This window comes from Carassius auratus, chromosome 13 (assembly GCF_003368295.1).
Source record: "Carassius auratus strain Wakin chromosome 13, ASM336829v1, whole genome shotgun sequence".
Classification (NCBI taxonomy): Eukaryota; Metazoa; Chordata; class Actinopteri; order Cypriniformes; family Cyprinidae; genus Carassius; species Carassius auratus.
Window position 1 is genome coordinate 7017656 of NC_039255.1, and position 18525 is coordinate 7036180.

At 35.5% G+C, this 18525-nt stretch overlaps 1 protein-coding gene across 1 annotated transcript; it reads right to left on the reverse strand.

Annotated features, from left to right (window-relative positions):
• Nucleotides 1-7766: 7766 nt before the first annotated feature.
• LOC113112467 (thioredoxin-related transmembrane protein 1-like) lies at nt 7767-12240 on the reverse strand. The gene is made up of 8 exons (XM_026278064.1): nt 12021-12240; nt 11300-11415; nt 11171-11216; nt 10744-10872; nt 10472-10517; nt 10139-10240; nt 9370-9433; nt 7767-9257 (listed from the first exon to the last, which is right to left on the reverse strand). Exons 1-8 carry the CDS (start codon nt 12191-12193, stop codon nt 9079-9081), a joined length of 855 nt encoding a protein of 284 aa, XP_026133849.1. The 5' UTR covers nt 12194-12240; the 3' UTR covers nt 7767-9078.
• Between the last annotated feature and the right edge of the window lie 6285 nt (nt 12241-18525).

An 18525-nucleotide genomic window follows, 5' to 3' on the forward strand; every position in this document is an offset into this window, starting at 1 on the left:
ATATTTTAACGGTCTATATACTGTGGATTAATGTCTGAATGTGAGTTACAGTGGTTTCTGTGTAAAACAGTAGCTTTTATAGTTGTACAAATGCAAGAGTTACCATAGCTGCATTTACAAGGTCAGGACATGAGTTCAGAATTTTACTTAACTTTGCACAGACAAGGTTAATAATAATATAATCATACTAGTCTCTTGTATAACTTTAACCTCTGTCCAGTGCTTTCCTAGACTTCCATTGTAAATGGATTGCTATAAATGTGATTTTTGATTGTTTTTACAAACTGAACTATGTGAATCAAAAGTATTTGTCTTTATACTTAATTATAATATCAATAACATCTTTGTTTTGATCTGATGTCAAGGAGCTTCTGGTTTGTGTTGCGCTGTCTCTCTTCATGTGTCTCAGTCTAATGGGGTTTTGAATGATAATTTTAAAGAGTTATCTTGGCCTGGGAAACACAAAATCAGGTATTTATAGTGGGAAAATTTTGTAGTTTATGTTGCAGGGGGAAACAGAGAAGATTTGAAGTAAATATTTGGTCCTGTTTGGGTTTCTGTGCAGCAGTACAGTCCAGAGACATTACTGCTTCCTATTTAGTTTCCCTGAAGACAAAGAATACCGAAGTCAAACATGAGGGTAAAATCCTGCTATATGTGTTTGGTTTTGATCACATGGTCTGCAATTTGTTTTTGTGTATTTTTATTTTCAAAATAAATAGATTTCCCTCTAATTAAATGATTTGTATAGTGTCATTATTAATAATGTACATCTGTACTCATTTCCATACACCTCTGCCTGTGCAGGTGTAGTGTTCTTTTCATAATTTCCCCTCTGTAATATCCATAATCCTTTAAGTCATGCTGTTGTTGGTAAAGATCGAGCAGATCAGCTTTTCTGTAATACGCAAAACAGCTTTTATTTTTATGCCCTAACCTGCTTAAAGATGCCTATCAACTGTCTACCATAAGATTTAATGCTGTGTTTATGTGTGACCTGAATTCCTGTTATCACCCCAGATGAGCTGGATAAAAGCTCTGTTCTTTGGGTTGATCGACTCATATTTGCCCTGTGTGTGTGGACAGAAATGTCTTTGAAAAAAAAATGCATTAACATTAACATCTTCTAAATATAGAAATATACTTGCTTGTGCAAATCCTATGTGTTGTGAATTATAGAACAATAGTAATGGTGAGATTATTGTATTATAATAGTTGCTATTTTTGTTTTTGCAATAACAACAAAACTAATCCTACAACTCTTTGTACACACAATATCTCTTTTTAACATGATCAAAGCTTCTTAAAACCTCTGCTGTATTCAGAAAAGAAAGGCAGTGCCTTTTGTCCTCAATACATCTTTAGATGCTAGAAGGTTTTTTATTTGTATTTTTTCTTCAAAAATCTAATTCTGTCAGCAACCCTTTTATAGCACCTTCACAGTTTATTGCAGAAAGTATTTGCTGTTTGGCAGTTTGGACAGACATTTAAATTCAAATTTGCTGAATACTGTATTTCGAACACTAATCTGAATACAAATGCACCAGATAGAAAGGTCAGCACAGCGTAGGAATTCCCTGTTGGATGTGGTGGGCATCATCATCAAAGAGGCTTTCCTGATGAAAAGAAACATTGTTCATGACCACTGTATGATCTGTCTTACAGACACCATCTTTAGAAGTGCAGGGATAAAATAATCTTAAAGATTTTATCTGGAAAAGCCGAACAATAGCAGTGAGAAACTCACCAAATACGTGCATACTTACCTACATAATGTATTGTGCAAAATTCTTGGGCCATTAGTATTTTAGTGTTAGTGTGTCAGTAGGATATATCATTTTACATTTCCAAACATTCCTTTTACCATTAATTGTAATGGCCAGCTGGAAATGGTTTGTAATCATATACCATGCTGAATCATGCCCAAATGCAACTGGAGCCACGTTTAAAATATCTAGAGTTGGAAAAACGCTCCAGTGTCATGTTGTAAAGCTGATTATGCTTCTCTTTGAAACTCCAAAACAGTCCCCAGATCAGTTTCTTCTGCTACAATCGTGCATTCACCAATAAACCTTCAGCTTTATGAAAAGTGTATGTGTATGAGATGACACAGCATGCTGATACAAACTGGTGCTGCTCTCTCCTCCAGTGCTTCTATTCTGGAGAAGAACTGTGAAACCTCAGAGGGGAAAGCAGCATTGTTTTCTCTCAAACAATGAAGACTTTTAGACCCTACAACAGTTCACTTATTCACAAACACTTCTTATGTTTAGTGTTGGTCAGTGCTTAACCTTATTGTAGCAGTCCACAGCTATGTGAAGGCAAAGCCATGTCCTTACCACCACAGTGACACTGCTGATTTGGCAAAACAAGACCAGGACAAAACTGAATCAGAATCAGGCCCAGGCACAGGAAACTCTAAGAAATCCCTTTCCTTTCCCAGCATTTCCTCCCTTTTTGTTCCACAGTACTTTTAGATAAAATCAGACCTGTTTAATTTTGGTGTAAACTATCTGACCTGAAATGTTCTGTTTAACAGTCACATCATCTTTTTGCTGAGAATCATATTTCAGAAACAGCATAATGCAACTTTTAATGTGAGCTGCAAGGCTGTACTGTAGCTGGGCAGAGCAAGCAGCTAAATACATCCAGATGTTCTTGCCGTTTGTAACTAGAGACCACTGGACCTAACAGATCACTTCAGACCCAAAACATGCAGGGCCAAAACTTTATAGCATTGCCTGAACAGCTTTAACTTTGCAGGATGCATTTGCTTCTGCTTATTTTTAGCATACTATTAAAAACAATGGTTCCAAAAAAGGGTTTTTGCAGTGATGCCATGGAATAACCATTTTTGGTTTCCCAAAGAACATTTCAGTGAACAATTCATAAAGGGACCGTTTTAGTGTAAAGAAAATTTTTTCCACTAAACGTTTGTGCAATGGAAAGTTTCCATGGATGTTCATGGTTCTTTATGGAACCATCAATGCAATGCATACAACTTAAAAAAAACACACACACATAAAACATCCAAATGTTGCTCATGCATTACAGAAGAGAGCTCACACAATATGTTTGTTTGTCTGCGGTGTTATTTCTGTAATCATATGTTCCCTAGCATCATATGCAATGTCAGAAAAAAATCACTGCGTTTTAGGTTCTTTCATTTCAAATTTTCTTTTCAGGGTTAACATTTTGAGCATATGTGTGTGTTTGTATATTTAGTGTGTGTGTGTGTGTGTTGTGAAGCCTCCTCAGGAAATGGGTTTGGGTGAGGCTTTAATATGGGGTTGGAGAGACAGAAAAAGTTCTAAATTGGGCAGCGAACAGCACAATGTCTCTACGGCTCCATAGTAGTAAACAATCTGTAGAGCGGAACAGCTGCTGTTTATTTTAAGACATTAAATGATATAAATGTCATATACAGAGTTTCTGCCATGAAATAAAAAATTCCAATTGTAATTGCAAAATCTCATGACTCAAGACTTATCTTTTCAGAATTGCAATTATATCTTACAAATCTGGATTTATATACTGTAGGCTAATTCTAAGATTTTCTTTTGAAGAACTGTGAGAAAAAAAATACAGAATTATGAGATAATAATATTTAATATAATATTTTTTTTTTCAAGCTTCCATTGGGCAAATTTAAATGCCTAACACTATATGAGCAATAGATTCAATGTAAAAATGAATCACTGAAGCACTGATTATTTGTGTGAGAGTTTGAGTGGGCCCATGCTTCAGCCATGCACTGGAGTCTGAAAATGTGTGTTTTTAGGAGGCAAAAGCTCATGGGAAAATAAATCAGACAAGTACATTCCAATCAGGAACATTGTGACTCCTACACCTGCTGGTCAAATCACTGTCCTGCTGCAAATCTCTAGTTTCAAACACACAGAATTGCAGAGCAGGTTTGGTCTTTCATAGACTGGGATGCCAAAAGCAAGAGGAATGTGGACTCTGATGCAGGAACTAAAATAATACTTATGTCCTTCCCTTCAGAGTCCCATGATGTCTTTGTCCTGCCCCATATTTGCGGCAGCGATGAATGCTGGAAATTACAGTAATTACCTCTAATGACAGTCAGCTCACAATGAGAACCTTCCCTGTAAACAACATACGTGATTCTCTCTGATGCAATAAGTTTAGCCTGAGATCTTGTGTCTTTCTTTTTTTGTAATGAACTTTCTAAATTAAATTATTCTGATACAATCAGTTTCACAGACTGAAAAAGCATTAATTTTTCTGCATGATAAGAAATCAGGTGTCATTTATAATATAAATGAATTGTTTTGCACCAATATAATATAACATTGTATTTATAGATTTAATTTTAAATTGCATCTTTTGTTAAAATGTTTGTGTGTGTGTGTGTGTTGTTTTGAAGCAAATGTAATTTGCTACATTTTGGCTGCTAGATGTTTTGAAGCAAATGTAAAAAAATTCTATGAAAATATCTAATCACACATTTGGTTAGGGTTAGATTTAGAGTTAGGGTTAGTCACAAACTTATTAGATTACATTTTATCTGAGTTTTGTCTTCACAATAAAAAATAACATAATTATATTAATTTGCATACTTTTTATTTAATATATTTTGTATATTAATATATTTTATAATGTAATTTATTCAAAGTAGATTTTTAGCAGACATTACTCCAGCCTTCATTGTCACATGATCCCTCAAAAATCAGCTGATTTGATGCTTAAGAAACATTTCTTATTATTACCAGTGTTTAAAATGGTTGTGCTGCTTTACATTTTTGTGGAAACTGTGATCCCCCCCCCCCCAGCATACTTTGATGAATAGAAAGCTCAAAAGAACATAAATTATTTGAAATATAAATATATTGAAACATTTAAAATGTCTTAACAGTCAATTAAATCTTTGCTAAATAAATTTTTTTATTTTATTTGTTATTTTTTAAGCTTATGCCAAACTTATTTTATGCAGTGGTAATGGTGCGTTCTCATTTCTCACTGCTAAATTACAATGCAATACCATCTTATGTTGATAATTCAACACTGCTGTCAGCTTGATCCAGCTGTAATGTCATTTAATTTTCACAATACTGAGATCAGTGTCTCAACTATATCGGAATTATGTGCACCATTTGTATGAGTGAAAGACAGCAGTGTTGGTATCAACATGAAGACTTTATATTTTGAAAAAGAAATTCCATATTAACACTGGTCTCCTGAGATTTCAAAGTTGTGCCAATAATTTTGTGCCAAAGACTGTGAACATCATGCATATGAATGCATAAAAAGTGTGGAGCAACATAATCAAAGTAGAGCATCTAAAAAGGAGGTTAGCATGTCCCTGAGGACAGGAGAGAAGGTTATCAGACACAGAGAGGACTTTTTTGTGTGTGTGTATGAGAGTGTGTGAGAGAGAGTTTCAATATCAGACAAAGTCATTGGTTATGCAACTAAAGGCACAAGTTAATGGCAAAGGCAGCCTCCAGCAATGTGTGTACGTGTATCTGACAATGAATAATTCTTTTGAACTTCATCATCATTGAACAGCTTGCACAATACAAATTGGCAGGTTAAACAAACAAGATAATTCCATGTAATATTGTGTATTAGCATGGATTTCACATATATGCTTGGAACTAGACAAATAATTAAAAAATTTTGAACAGTTAACCAACTTTCTATATATATAAGCTATAAAATGTGAACATAACAATGAAAATCTTTAAAATGCATGCATCCAGTGTTCCAAAATACATTGTGCAATGATAAAAACAATAAATATGTGTATGCCATTTTGATAGTGTATTTATATAGTGCTTTGTAAACACACTTTAAAAGCATTTGAAGAGTTGTGTCTATGTAGCTTTATGGGGAAAAAATATAAAATGATCGCCTAAAAAAAGATACTGACACTATTTGTCAAACTTTTAATTAAGCCAAATTGTAAACTGTTTAAGGATTTACTGATTTATTTTTACTGATTTAGTGATCAAACTGCCAATAATGTAAAATGTTCATACCTTTGGGTAGTTTTTTGTGTAAATTAGGAAGGACATAAATGCGTATTCCAAGTACCAGAAGCATATGTACAGAAGATGTGAAAACCGTTCAGAGCGTGTGATGTTTCCAGCAGTAACAGCTGTTTTTCTGGAACAGTGAAAGTGTGTATGAGACAAGAAAGAAGAAAGAAGTTTCCAGATGTTAGTTCTGGATCAGTGAGTGTACACCGCCCAGCCCTGATAAACACTGCGCTTGGAGAATCCCTGAACATCCATGAACCACAGCACTTCAACCTGAAAACTCTAAAATAAACTGAATGTGTGATGTATCAACAACACCCATTCAGTTAAAGTGGCAACTTTTTTGGTTAATTAAAGGATCATATAATAAACCTATAATGAACTGGTTGGGTCACTTTGCATATTTCTGGCATATATTAGAACATGCTTTTCAGAGAGCTCTTAAATTCATTGTGTGGTTTGCAGAGTTATGTAGTGAAGCTCACTGATGAGGCCCTGACAGAGCTCTTATCTAAGGCCATATGAGGAGTAGTGAAAACTTAAAAAATACTGCCCTCTATAGATGCAAAACATTATGAACATATTTTCCAATTTGCATGTATGAAGTTAATATACAGTACAGACAAAAAGTTTGGACACACCTTCTCATTCAAAGAGTTTTCTTTATTTTCATGAATATGAAAATTGTAGATTCACACTGAAGGCATCAAAACTATGAATTAACACATGTGGAATTATATTTGGAATTATATACATTTCAAAAAAGTGTGAAACAACTGAAAATATGTCATATTCTAGGTTTTTCAAAGTAGCCACCTTTTGCTTTGATTACTGCTTTGCACACTCTTGGCTTTCTCTTGATGAACTTCAAGAGATAGTCACCTGAAATGGTCTTCCAACAGTCTTGAAGAAGTTCCCAGAGAGATGCTTAGCACTTGTTGGCCCTTTTGCCTTCTGTCTGCGGTCCAGCTCACCCCTAAACCATCTCGATTGGGTTCAGGTCCGGTGACTGTGGAGGCCAGGTCATCTGGAGCAGCACCCCATCACTTTCCTTCTTGGTCCAATAGCCCCTTGATGCCTTCAGTGTGAATCTACAATTTTCATAGTCATGAAAATAAAGAAAACTCTTTGAATGAGAAGGTGTGTCCAAACTTTTGGTCTGTACTGTACATGCATGTTAGAGCAGTGGTTCTCAACCATTTTGAATTCCAGGCCACTTTTTGCCCATCCTAAGATGACGCATTACTTTAATAATAATTTTCAAAAATTATATATATAAATTTCATTAAGATCATGTAAATAAATACAGCTCAATAATTTTAAGACTTATCCAAGCTCTCCCAGAGGTTTAATTAAAAAAAAAATGTTTTTGCACAAAATGGTTATGGTTTCCACAAAAATATTAAGCAGCACAGCAAAGTTTCTTTAGCACCGAGTCTGCATATTAGAATGATTTCTGAAGGATCATGTAATACTAAAGACTGAATTAATGGCTGCTGAAAAATCAGCTTTGCAGACACAGGAATAAATTACATTTTAAAATATATTACAATAAAAACTGTTCTTTTACACTTTGATGGTCTTTCACAATATCACAGTTTTACTGTATTTTTCATCAAATAAATACAGCCTTGGTGAGCATAAGAGACTTTAAAGCACTTTTCTGCCCACAGACTTTTGAAATGTAAAATGTTAAATACAGGTCAATAAATCTGCATTTAAGACTCCTGTTGATCACAGATCTATGAAAATACTCGGCACTGCAGCTTTAATCGGTTTATTAACGGTCCAGATTCACACGGTCTCAAATACAGAAACATTCCAAAACCAATCTCTCTCACACACACACTTTAGGCGAAAGAGTTGTAAATGCAGACATTCACACGTTACATTTGTTCTGCTGTGGACAAATGAGCAGAACACACTGAGAAGCTCTTTAATTCTAATGGATCAGTCAGAGGTTGGGTCAAACTATAATAATGATAATAAGAAAACTATTAGAACTAAAAGGGATACAAATAAACTGCATCCAAAAAAGTTGGAAGACCAAGACACATCCTAAAATCCACTGAAACATAGAAGGTAACACTATATTTGATAGTTCACTTAATACATTTAGCTACCTATAAATTACTATTATGCAACTCCATGTCAAATAGCAGTCATTAGAGTGTAGACTGCCTGCTTAATATCTACCGAAACTCAAAATATTTTGATGGTCACTCAACAAATGTTTTAATGACCGGAAGCAATTTTGCAAGTACGGCAATTTATTTTACTAACCCTAACCTAACAGACTACAAATGCACTAATGAGAATTAGATGACATGTACAGTAGTTGCAAAGTTACTTAGTAGAATGTCTAAAGTGGCCAATCGAAATACAGTGTTACCAAATAATTTAAAAGAAACATGGTGTGGAGTGAAACTCATTTAAAGCAAATTATGACAAAAAGTGAAGCATCTTTCAGTGTCAAATAATAATCAATCACCACACATACAAGCATTTATAATCAAGTATTAATTCAGCTGTTTTTTAGTTTTTCCAAAAAAAAAAAAAAGAAATCGAAGAAATAAACATTAAAACAGCAAATTAAACATACTGGCTTTATATAACAGGCGTCCAAAAAAAGCTAAATTAATAAAATATTTACAATGTAAAAGCACAAAAGCTTTTATATTCCCAAAACCCTCATTTACAACAGATTCACAGTGAAATCGCTGTTTGATCTTGGTTATTTTGCTCAGAATTTGTATGGGGAATAATGCAACTGTGAGTCGTGAAATTCCTTTAAGCAAGTCCTAATATTCCTCTGACACACACATACACACACACACACACACACTAGAGATACTGCATAGCAAGGAGTGTAATAATTCAAACTTGACAGGTGGAAAAGAGAAAACACACAAACCAGTGGAAAGAAAGAGTGAAAAGCACAACCACGTCAATCTTTCAGAGGGAGCTATGACATCATCAAGCTCAATGAGCACTGCCAGGGCATTGCTGCAGCGATGTGGTTTGCGTGGTGGTTTTGTGCACTCGGAGCGAGAGGCAGTTTCTGTCTGGTGCACTAGGTGTCCTCCTCCGGCACACCCACGCCTCTTCTCCGGAGCACATCGGCGCCGTCTGCTCGCTGCCACTCTTCAGTCTTTCCACCGTACTCATCGTCATCATCCTCTTCCTCTCCATCTGCTTCCTGTTCATCTTCCAATTGCTGCAGGAGACGGACCTGCCCAGCAGGCAGTTTCCCTACAGAAACATTTACACGTCATTTCATTATAGTTTAAGTTTTAAAGGATCTCTGGTACGTCACATGTTCCTGTAGTCAAGCAGGCAGGTTCATAGAAACATTTACACTTACTGTGGTGATAATTTGGTGCATACCGCCGTGATGGGAAAGCAAAATCTGCAATGAAAACTAGTAACTGAAAGAAAGAAAATAAAACCAGAGACATTTGATTTATAAATAACTCCAATAGAGTTTAATGTTAGCATGTTCAAAGCTAATGATGCAATATTCTAATAAGGTTAAAAGCACACAACATTCAACTGAGCATTTTCTTGATGCTTTAGCTACTAATTAAGACATTTACATCTAAGATTTTGGATAAATGAATGAGTCTGTTGCAATGTATTATGGGATTAGTACTTTTATTTAGCCAGGATGCATTAAATTGATCAAAATTGACAGTAAAGGCATTTATAACATTCTAAAATATTTCTATTTTGAATAAATACTGTTGTTTTGAACTTTCGATTCACCAAAGAAACTGTGAATAATATGTATAATTGTTTCCAAAAATGATCAAGCAGCAACACTTAACAAGACTGACTTCTCAACATCAGGAGCAGCTCTTATCAACAAATGTTTTTCACCAAATCAGCATATTAGAATGTTTTCTGAAGGATCATGTGACACCGAAGACTGGAGTAATAGCTGCAAAAATTCAGCTTTGCCATTAAAAATAAATTACAATCTTGTATAGATAGATAATAATATAAAAGTTGTATTACAAACAAGATGTTTTCACTGCATTTTTTATGATCAAAAGCAATTATGGTGAGCATTTTTAAAACCATGTTTTTTTTATTGTGTATACTGTAGTAGTGTATTTTGTGTGCATTCTCACCAATCCAAGAACCAATCCTGAGATGAGGGTTGCTAGACCAAATATCCCATACGAGCCCCAAACTGGGATGCCCAGCTGCTCTGTTAAGTAATTATGGCAATGCTGAAACAAAACACAATGTTAAAATATCATTTAAATTAATGCATGAAAACATCCATGAGCAAACTATAAAGGCATCAAGTTATGCGTTTACTCGAAATTAACTTGAAATTATTCAAATTGCTAGGAAAATAGTGTATATTCTTTCAAAAATGTATTCTCAAAACAGACAAGAATGCAGCGGTAATATATTAATATTAATAATTATTATTATAATTAATTGTATATACTCACCCTGATGAACATGGATAACTTGAAGAGGGCTGACATTGCGTTCATCCTAAAATAAAAAATCAGTCACTAAAAATAAATCAAATCAAATGTAAAGATAGCCTGTCAGTATTACATTAAAAGGGAGCTAACTTGCGAATCAGCATTAACCACATGCTGTGGAGTCTCTAAACTCCCTTTTCTAGAGATATTGCCAGACTCGCCCAGGGCCATTGCATTATTATACAGCTTGAAACCAGCCCCGGCACACACCCACACACACTGCATGTACTCACAAGATGGATGAGGGGCCAAACCAGGAAGAGACCGGCTCTATGCTCTGCCATTTCTTTTCATCAATGAAGCTCAGGAAGTCATCTTTAGATCGCCCTCCTTGATATCGCCGAAACACACCATCTTTACAGCTGCGACACACACACACACAAGGACAGCTATATTTAACCATTTCTAACTGCCTTTACACCACACAGAGACTGTGCAGACATCTAAAAAGAATACAAATGCTGGCATGTATCTACCAAAACAATCGAAAACAAATACTTTTATTCAGCAAATATGCATTAAACTGATGAAAAATGACAGGAAAGACTTCAATACTTAACTATTTTAACTTTTTGTAATTTCATCAAATCTGTCACCAACTGCGAGCTTACTGACTTCTAACGAAAGGCTTAGATGTGTGTAAAACGGAACAAGACTCACTGGTAGATCGTTGGGAGAGCTGTGATAACGAACCTCCCGCTCAAACCTGCAGCACAGAGAGAGAGACAAGTGTGAGACTCTGAAAGACAGGCGATCAGAGGAACCAGATGTGTACAGATAGAGGCACACCTGGCTGCTCAGTGACGTCCACTTTGGCAATATTCACTCCCAAATCATCTCCCCATTCTGCAAACTCATTCCACACGGGCTGGAGCTGCTGGCAGGCCGGGCACCACGGAGCAAAGCTGAAGCAGACAGGCAGAACTTTTAAACCCAATAACACAATCCCAGCCAGAGGAGACACAAAGAGACAGATTTTAATTGGTTTTCTATCTGATCTATTTAACTTATCCTCTTGTTCGGTTGCTCTAGCTGGAGGAAGTGTGCAGGGGAAACAACGGTTTATTTTGACTTAAACATTTTTAGAAGAGATTTCATTAAAGGGACAGTGAAAATTCTGCCAGCATTACCTCACAGTCGTGCTGTTAAAAGAGATGATGTTAGACTGAATGACAGTCACCAGAAGCAATGAAAGTGAATGGTGACTGAAGCTGTCATTCTTTCCAACATCTCCTTTTGTGTTGCGAGTTAGAAAAAGAAAATCATGAGGTTTTGAATCGACATTTGGGGGAGGCACTGATGATGTCATTGCCACTTTTGAGTGAACTAACCTTATGCCTTTAACGTCAGACCACTGGACTTCCTCTATCCTGAGCCCAGCAGCACAAGAACACTGCAATAAGTAATAATCTAATAATCTGAAGCTAGATATTTTAGATAATTTAGATGTGCAGCACTAATCAGCACAGATAAACATAAATAAACACAGGAACTCAATTGAATAACTCACAACTCGATCATCCATTCTCCCGTCAGGATCTCCTCCCAGTCTCCATCTGTGATTAGTCTTAAACTGCCCGGTTTGGCCGGTGAGGGCAGCTGCATCAAACATGTTGCGATGAGCGCAGACAACACACACGCGCCGGCTGTCATCCTGACTCTGCGTGTGTATGTGCACGCCATGTTTCAGCGGCCACTGACTGCTTCCCTTCCGCTTCCGCTTCCGCCTCGACTCTGAATTGCCGCTTCATTGACGTCATGTCCAATAACGGTTGACAAAATTTAAAAACTATTTCACCTCTTGCCAGATCTTATTATTATTTTATTTTTTTGGTTATATAATAACAGCATATGATTAGTTAATTGTATTTTGTTTATGCCCATTGTATTTATATTACAGTCTATTAAACTATTATTTTTTTTTCTATTTTTATCAGGTATTTGCTCTAGCTTAAGCACATGTTTTGAAATTATAAACATATTATGTATATATTTCAATAAGTGTTTTACTCTTAAATGTATTTAATGTAATTTGTGTTTGAGTAACGTATAATGTTTTCAAGTTTTAAAAGTTGTCAAGTTCTGATTTAGCATTCAGAATTTGTAACAAATAAATATCATGTCCGCTTGTTGTATGAAATTGACGGGGGAAATGACATTTATCTACTGAAATACTTGAAAAAAGAAAGAAAGAAAAGAACACAAGGTGGCGCTATGAGCTCTTGTATAAAGCAAATACTAACCTACAATAATTTTACTGCACAGTTTTGTGAGAGAAACCTGAGTTTAATTTATGAATCCATTAGGAGAATATACAAATCACGAAGAAAGTAGCTGGAAATTAAGTGTTTTACAATGAAAAGCTATTCAAGAAAAGAAAATGTACTTATATTTGTTATATATATGCTTACATCATGTATCCCCTTAGCTGTCTACTCTGTTCATTTGTTGTTCCTAAAGAAACCTGGTCAAGCCAAGGTTTTTAATGATTATGCAAAGAGATTTTTAGATTTTGTGTGTGTGCATGCATGCACAGATCAATAAAATAGAGAATGCTTTACAGTTTGCTAAACAAACACAATTAGACAGGAATGCACACATGCAAACACATGCATTCACATCCTCAGAGGATGTTGTTATTACTCTCTCTCTGCTGATATTAAATGAGTGCTAATGACAGCAGTGATGTGATAATGGCCGTGTCACAGTGAATATATTAAAGTATAAATGTTCAGATTCAGATTCAGATTCAGATTCAACTTTATTGTCATTGCACATGTGGGCACAAGGCAACGAAATACAGTGGACAGGGGAAGAGATAACAGCAAAACATTAGGAAAGAGAGGAGAAAAAAACCAGCACCCAGACTGTGCTCCTATGGGAGCACCGTTTGAGAACAGTAAAAACACCACAGCACAAATGCACATAATCAATACACCATAAACACACGACTAGCAACTGGGGATGGAAATTTGGGGGGTCGAGGTGATCCAGTCCAGGCAATCAGCATCCGGTCCAACAGCCAGTACAGCGCTGGTCACAGGCCCGCTTGCCAGACTGGCGGAACAAAGCGGCGAAGGCGGGGGATGGGGGTTGGGAGGGTGAATGCATATCTGTATATGTGTAAGAGTTTGTGTATTTGTAGGCCTGGAGAGTTGAGACTCTCTCTAGATGCCTCAGTCCGCAGATTATACAGCGTCACAGCAAGTTGCCATGGAGACAGCCTTGGTCAGGTCCTAGACAGAGTCAACAATCAACAGGTGTGGGGGGAAACGGGTGAGGAACGCAGAGTCTCTCGCTGCCGTGCTTTCCAAGGAGAAATTTGTTTTCCAGCCAAGGCCAAGCTGGTAGTGGAGCCGAAAGAAGATAAGATACCAGTTGTTTTGGTCTAGTAGCCGCATTTCTTTCACGGTCACTATGATTTTTCATTGTCCATTGGTCTCCAAATTCTCCAATTTCTTTTCCAAATCCGTGAGCTTCTTCACGATGTTATCCATATTGCGGTTAATAGTCCCAGTCTCAATGCTGACCGCTCTGCCCACTGCTTCAATCATGACGGGCAGCCTTGTGAGGCTTTGGACGGCTGTTCCCGTCTTCTTAATTTTCCGATAACCCAGGGCAAAGCCTAATCCAATCAGCAGAAGACCTGTTATCATGGTTCCGAATAGGTAGATGTCTTCAATGTCCTCCACGGAAAGAGTCGCCAGACACACGACCCGCCAATTCGCCCACGCGTCCATCGTGTAGCCAGCTGCAAACGTTCCGGCAGGGCATTCAGGTTCCCCCGAACCCAGGCTTCTCGTCGAGAAGATGGTGTCAATTGCGTTGAGAGACCAGTTTATCAAATCAAATGTGTTGTGTCTGTGAATTTGATGTAATTGTTTGAACTGATTTAATGAGGAAAGGGTTATGATTATGTAGGGGTGGGGTTAGGGAATTGTTTACTTAGAATCCACAGATGAAAATGCATTTTCTTGTTCAAATCTGGAATTAATGTGCTATTCAATCAAGTCTCATTGTTTGATCCTGAAAATAAACAGATTTTGACATGGCTGAAAAAATAAAATAATAATAATAATAATTATAATGTTATTATAATATATATATATATATATATATATATATATATATATATATATATATATATATATATATATATATATATATATATATATTAAAACAGCTGACTAATTTTTTGTATTATTATTTTATATATTTTTGCTACTTAGGATTCATTGCTAGCATTTTATGCATCTCAAATGGCAGTTTTTTCACACATAATTTGACAAAATTACAGCTCATTGGAAATGGCATGAAATAAAAATCTTCCATTCACACATCATGTCAAGTGTCCTCACTCACCATGTCTCATATCTCATCTCAAGCATGCTCTTTACTGATAATTTTGTTTCCATGGTAACCAAGTATATTAACTGTGGTAGAAATAAAATAATAATTTAATAAAGTTCATAATAATTGTGCTCCTGTAGCTCAATCGGTAGAGCATTGTGCTATCAAGTGCAAGGTTGGGGGTTTGATTCCCCGGGAACACATGATAGATAAAAAAAAATGATAGCGTGAATGCACTGTAAGTTGCTTTGGATAAAAGCATCTGCTAAATGCATTAATTTAATTGAAATTTAATTTAATTTAATATATGTAAGCTATATATATATATATATATATATATATATATATATATATATATATATATATATATATATATATATATATATATATATATATATATATATTATATATATATATATATATATATTTTAGATTATAATTTTTTTTTAAATATAATAATTATTGTTTAATGATGTATTTTTAAAAACCATATCTGGGTCTGAGATTGATCAAATAATACAGAAAAAAAGACAGAAAAGAAAAGAAAAGCTATCTGATCTTTGATTATGTTCTCAGAACATTACAATAAATACAATAACGTTTCCATAACTTAACGGTAACGTTAGTAACAACATTGTGCAAAGTTACTTTTAAAAGTAATGCATTTCAATATTGCGTTTCTCCCTTAAAAAGTAAACTTTGTTACTTTTTATGGAAGGTAATGCATTGTGTTACTTTTGCGCAGATATTTAATTCTAAATTTAAAAAGTAATGCGTTACTTGAAAAAAGTAATCTGTAGACGCTCTGCGTTACCCCCAACATTGGTTAGCAAAGTGTTCTTAAAATATTTAGCTGGGCAGAAAAAAAAAATCAAATGTGTAGAATACATTTTTATGTCATTAAAAGAGCCTCTGTCCGAGTGATATCTCAACATTCTATCCGGTTATCACCATGTACGGAGTGTTACGCAGTGACAGTTCTTACTGACGTCTGTGCACACACACACACACACACACAACAGGATGCATGTGGGAGGAGAGAAAATGCCGGAGACAGCATGAATAGGAGTAGGTGGATAGAGAAATCTACTTTCCCCTCCAGTTTTCATCCTCTCCCTCTCATCCTCAATCTGGAAAAGGATTTTACCTGTTATGCAAGGGACTGCCTACTCTCAGCATTATAGAAAGAGCAGGTTCATTTTCAGACCCGCCAAAAATAAATTCCATTCTGTGAACTACTGCCACACACATATGCTAATAGACGGGCATACTCATAAAAATGCTATTATAGATGTGTGTTGTCTTCATTAGATTGCAGTACAGCTTTTATATAACTGTGGATGATGAACAGCTTGTGCAAACAGACAGAAGAAAAAAAAGAACGTAACACTAAATCCACACACAGGAGTCTGATTGATTCCTATTTGATGCAAAATCTCTACAGCCAAGATGTCGACTGTGCAATCTAGGGATAGAATCCAAGCTAATTTATAGTCCAATTTTTATAGTACAACTCCTTCTGCCTGGAGATTATATGTCTCTAAAATATTTCAAAAGATTCAGCATAATTTCCTTGAGCAAGAGCAGCTCCAGATGGACAGACTGGAGCTGAGAGCCAAAGAGAGCAGTTGCAGAGATGTTTACTGTGCAGCTGCGAGTACAATCACTTTCCCTACTAGTATTAAGAGATCAGTAGCTTGAGGGAAAGCACAGTTTGGTCAGAGTTCATTAGAGTTTTTTTTTTTTTTGTTTTGTTATGTTTTTTGTTTAGGCCTTTAATATAGTACGAGTTTCTCCAATTTGTTCTGAAGCTTGGAGAATTAAATATATTAACTTTTATTAATAAATAATTCTATATCAACGTAAAACAAATATCTAGTGAAAGAAGAATTCATTTATAAACGTTAAATGAAATTTAGATTTAATCATTTAGCAGACGCTTTTATCCAAAGCGACATAAAAATGCGAAGAACAATAGAATCTATCAGACCCACAAGACAGCAACATAATACAAGTGCTGTGACAAGTTTACGTTAGTCTAGCACAGTACACATAGCAAGGTGTTTTTATTTGTTTGTTTGTTTGTTTGTTTAATTTTAAACAAATTAGAGCGAATAGAATAGAATAGAATAGAATAGAATAGGTAAGTGCTAGTATTAATTGGTCAGGTGCTGGCAAAAAAGATGTGTCTTAGAGTTTTTTTTGAAAATGGCTAAACACTCAGCTGCTTGAATTAAGATATTAATCTTCCCAGGAAAACGTCTTGTGAGAATGATTTTGAATATATAAAAACAAGCTTTTTTCTAGCTAGTTCCCAAGGCAACAGTTCTAAATTTCATATTAAATAAATACACAAACATATTTTTTTTTATTATCAAAATTACAACAAAATTACTAAACTTTCAAAATATTAACAAAAACTATTAGAATATATCAACGATACTAAATACAGTTTCATGCAGTCTAAGATAATATTTTAAAGAAATAATATGTGTGTGCAGTGCACACAAGTTGGTTGCATTGTGTCCTATTTGAGTATGCTTTGGACACATTTTTATAATTTTTCCATAGACATATCCATTATCTCATGATTTTATTGGATTCATTTGTTTTTAAGGTCAAGATTTAAGCATCTCCTTGAAGACTGTCATGCACATATGGCTGATTCTCTACTCTGAGAACCTCAATAACATAACATACTGGCCCCAGTTTAGAGCCTGCTCTGTGACCCAATTACTGTCATAAGAATAAAAATGATTAAGCAATTAATTTCCCCCCACCAAGGCTCTCTCACACAGATACTCACAAGAGTGGCACATGGACAAAATTCACATGGCTCTCAATCACGGCCTTATAACACACACACACACACACACACACTCAACTCTTCAACAACCTCAATACACCCACACACACTCTCCTGCACTCCTCTACTGGCACTCACGTTTCAGATGCTCACACGTGCTTAAAACACATGACACAATACAACACAGAGGTCACAAATCTGGTCAAATCAATAGCAGCTGCACTGTACAATTTTGCTAAACACCTGACAAATATCACCTAGGTTATTCTAAAACACAGCATTACCTTCCTGTCAGTTATTGCCTGCAAGAAAGTCAGTGCATAACAAACATCAATAATATCATTATTTCCAGGTTTTACTGTAATCTGTGACCGTTTTTGGTCAACCTTTTTTAGCACAGTGAACTAAATAAGCTTTTAAAGAAACATTTCAGTTATTGCCTGTAACTGTGATGTGTAAATCTATAGTAATGTGATAAGTAATTAAAGCAGGACTATGTTTTGTTTTATTACGTCCGAGATATAGACAAGTGTCTATATTGGATGGCTGTTTATGTACATAAATTATATCTACACGTTTTCAAATAGGCCTATTTATAGCTACAACATTTTCAACAACCTTCCAGTAACCATAAAATGTTTGGACACATTTTCTCTTTTGTATTATCTGCTCTCTTTTTCGTTACCATGAAACTTAAGCCTAAGGCAATTATCACCACCTTGCAATAAGAGAGTACGTTTCAGATTTAGCTCCGAATTTTTTTTTACCTTCAAACACTAGAGCTGAAGAGTGACGTGTGATGTAGTTAACATAAACACACCTTAAGCGGCGTTGGATAGCTGTGAGCAGGTGCACTACC

Excerpts from the sequence above, each read along its gene's own strand:
- LOC113112467 (XM_026278064.1), bottom strand. The coding sequence starts at position 12,193 with ATGGCGTGCACATACACACGCAGAGTCAGGATGACAGCCGGCGCGTGT. Across the intron at positions 11,416-12,020 it reads GGAGAATGGATGATCGAGTT|CTTTGCTCCGTGGTGCCCGG; the intron begins GTGAGTTATTCA and ends TGTCTGCTTCAG. Across the intron at positions 11,217-11,299 it reads GGACGTCACTGAGCAGCCAG|GTTTGAGCGGGAGGTTCGTT; the intron begins GTGTGCCTCTAT and ends TCTGTGCTGCAG.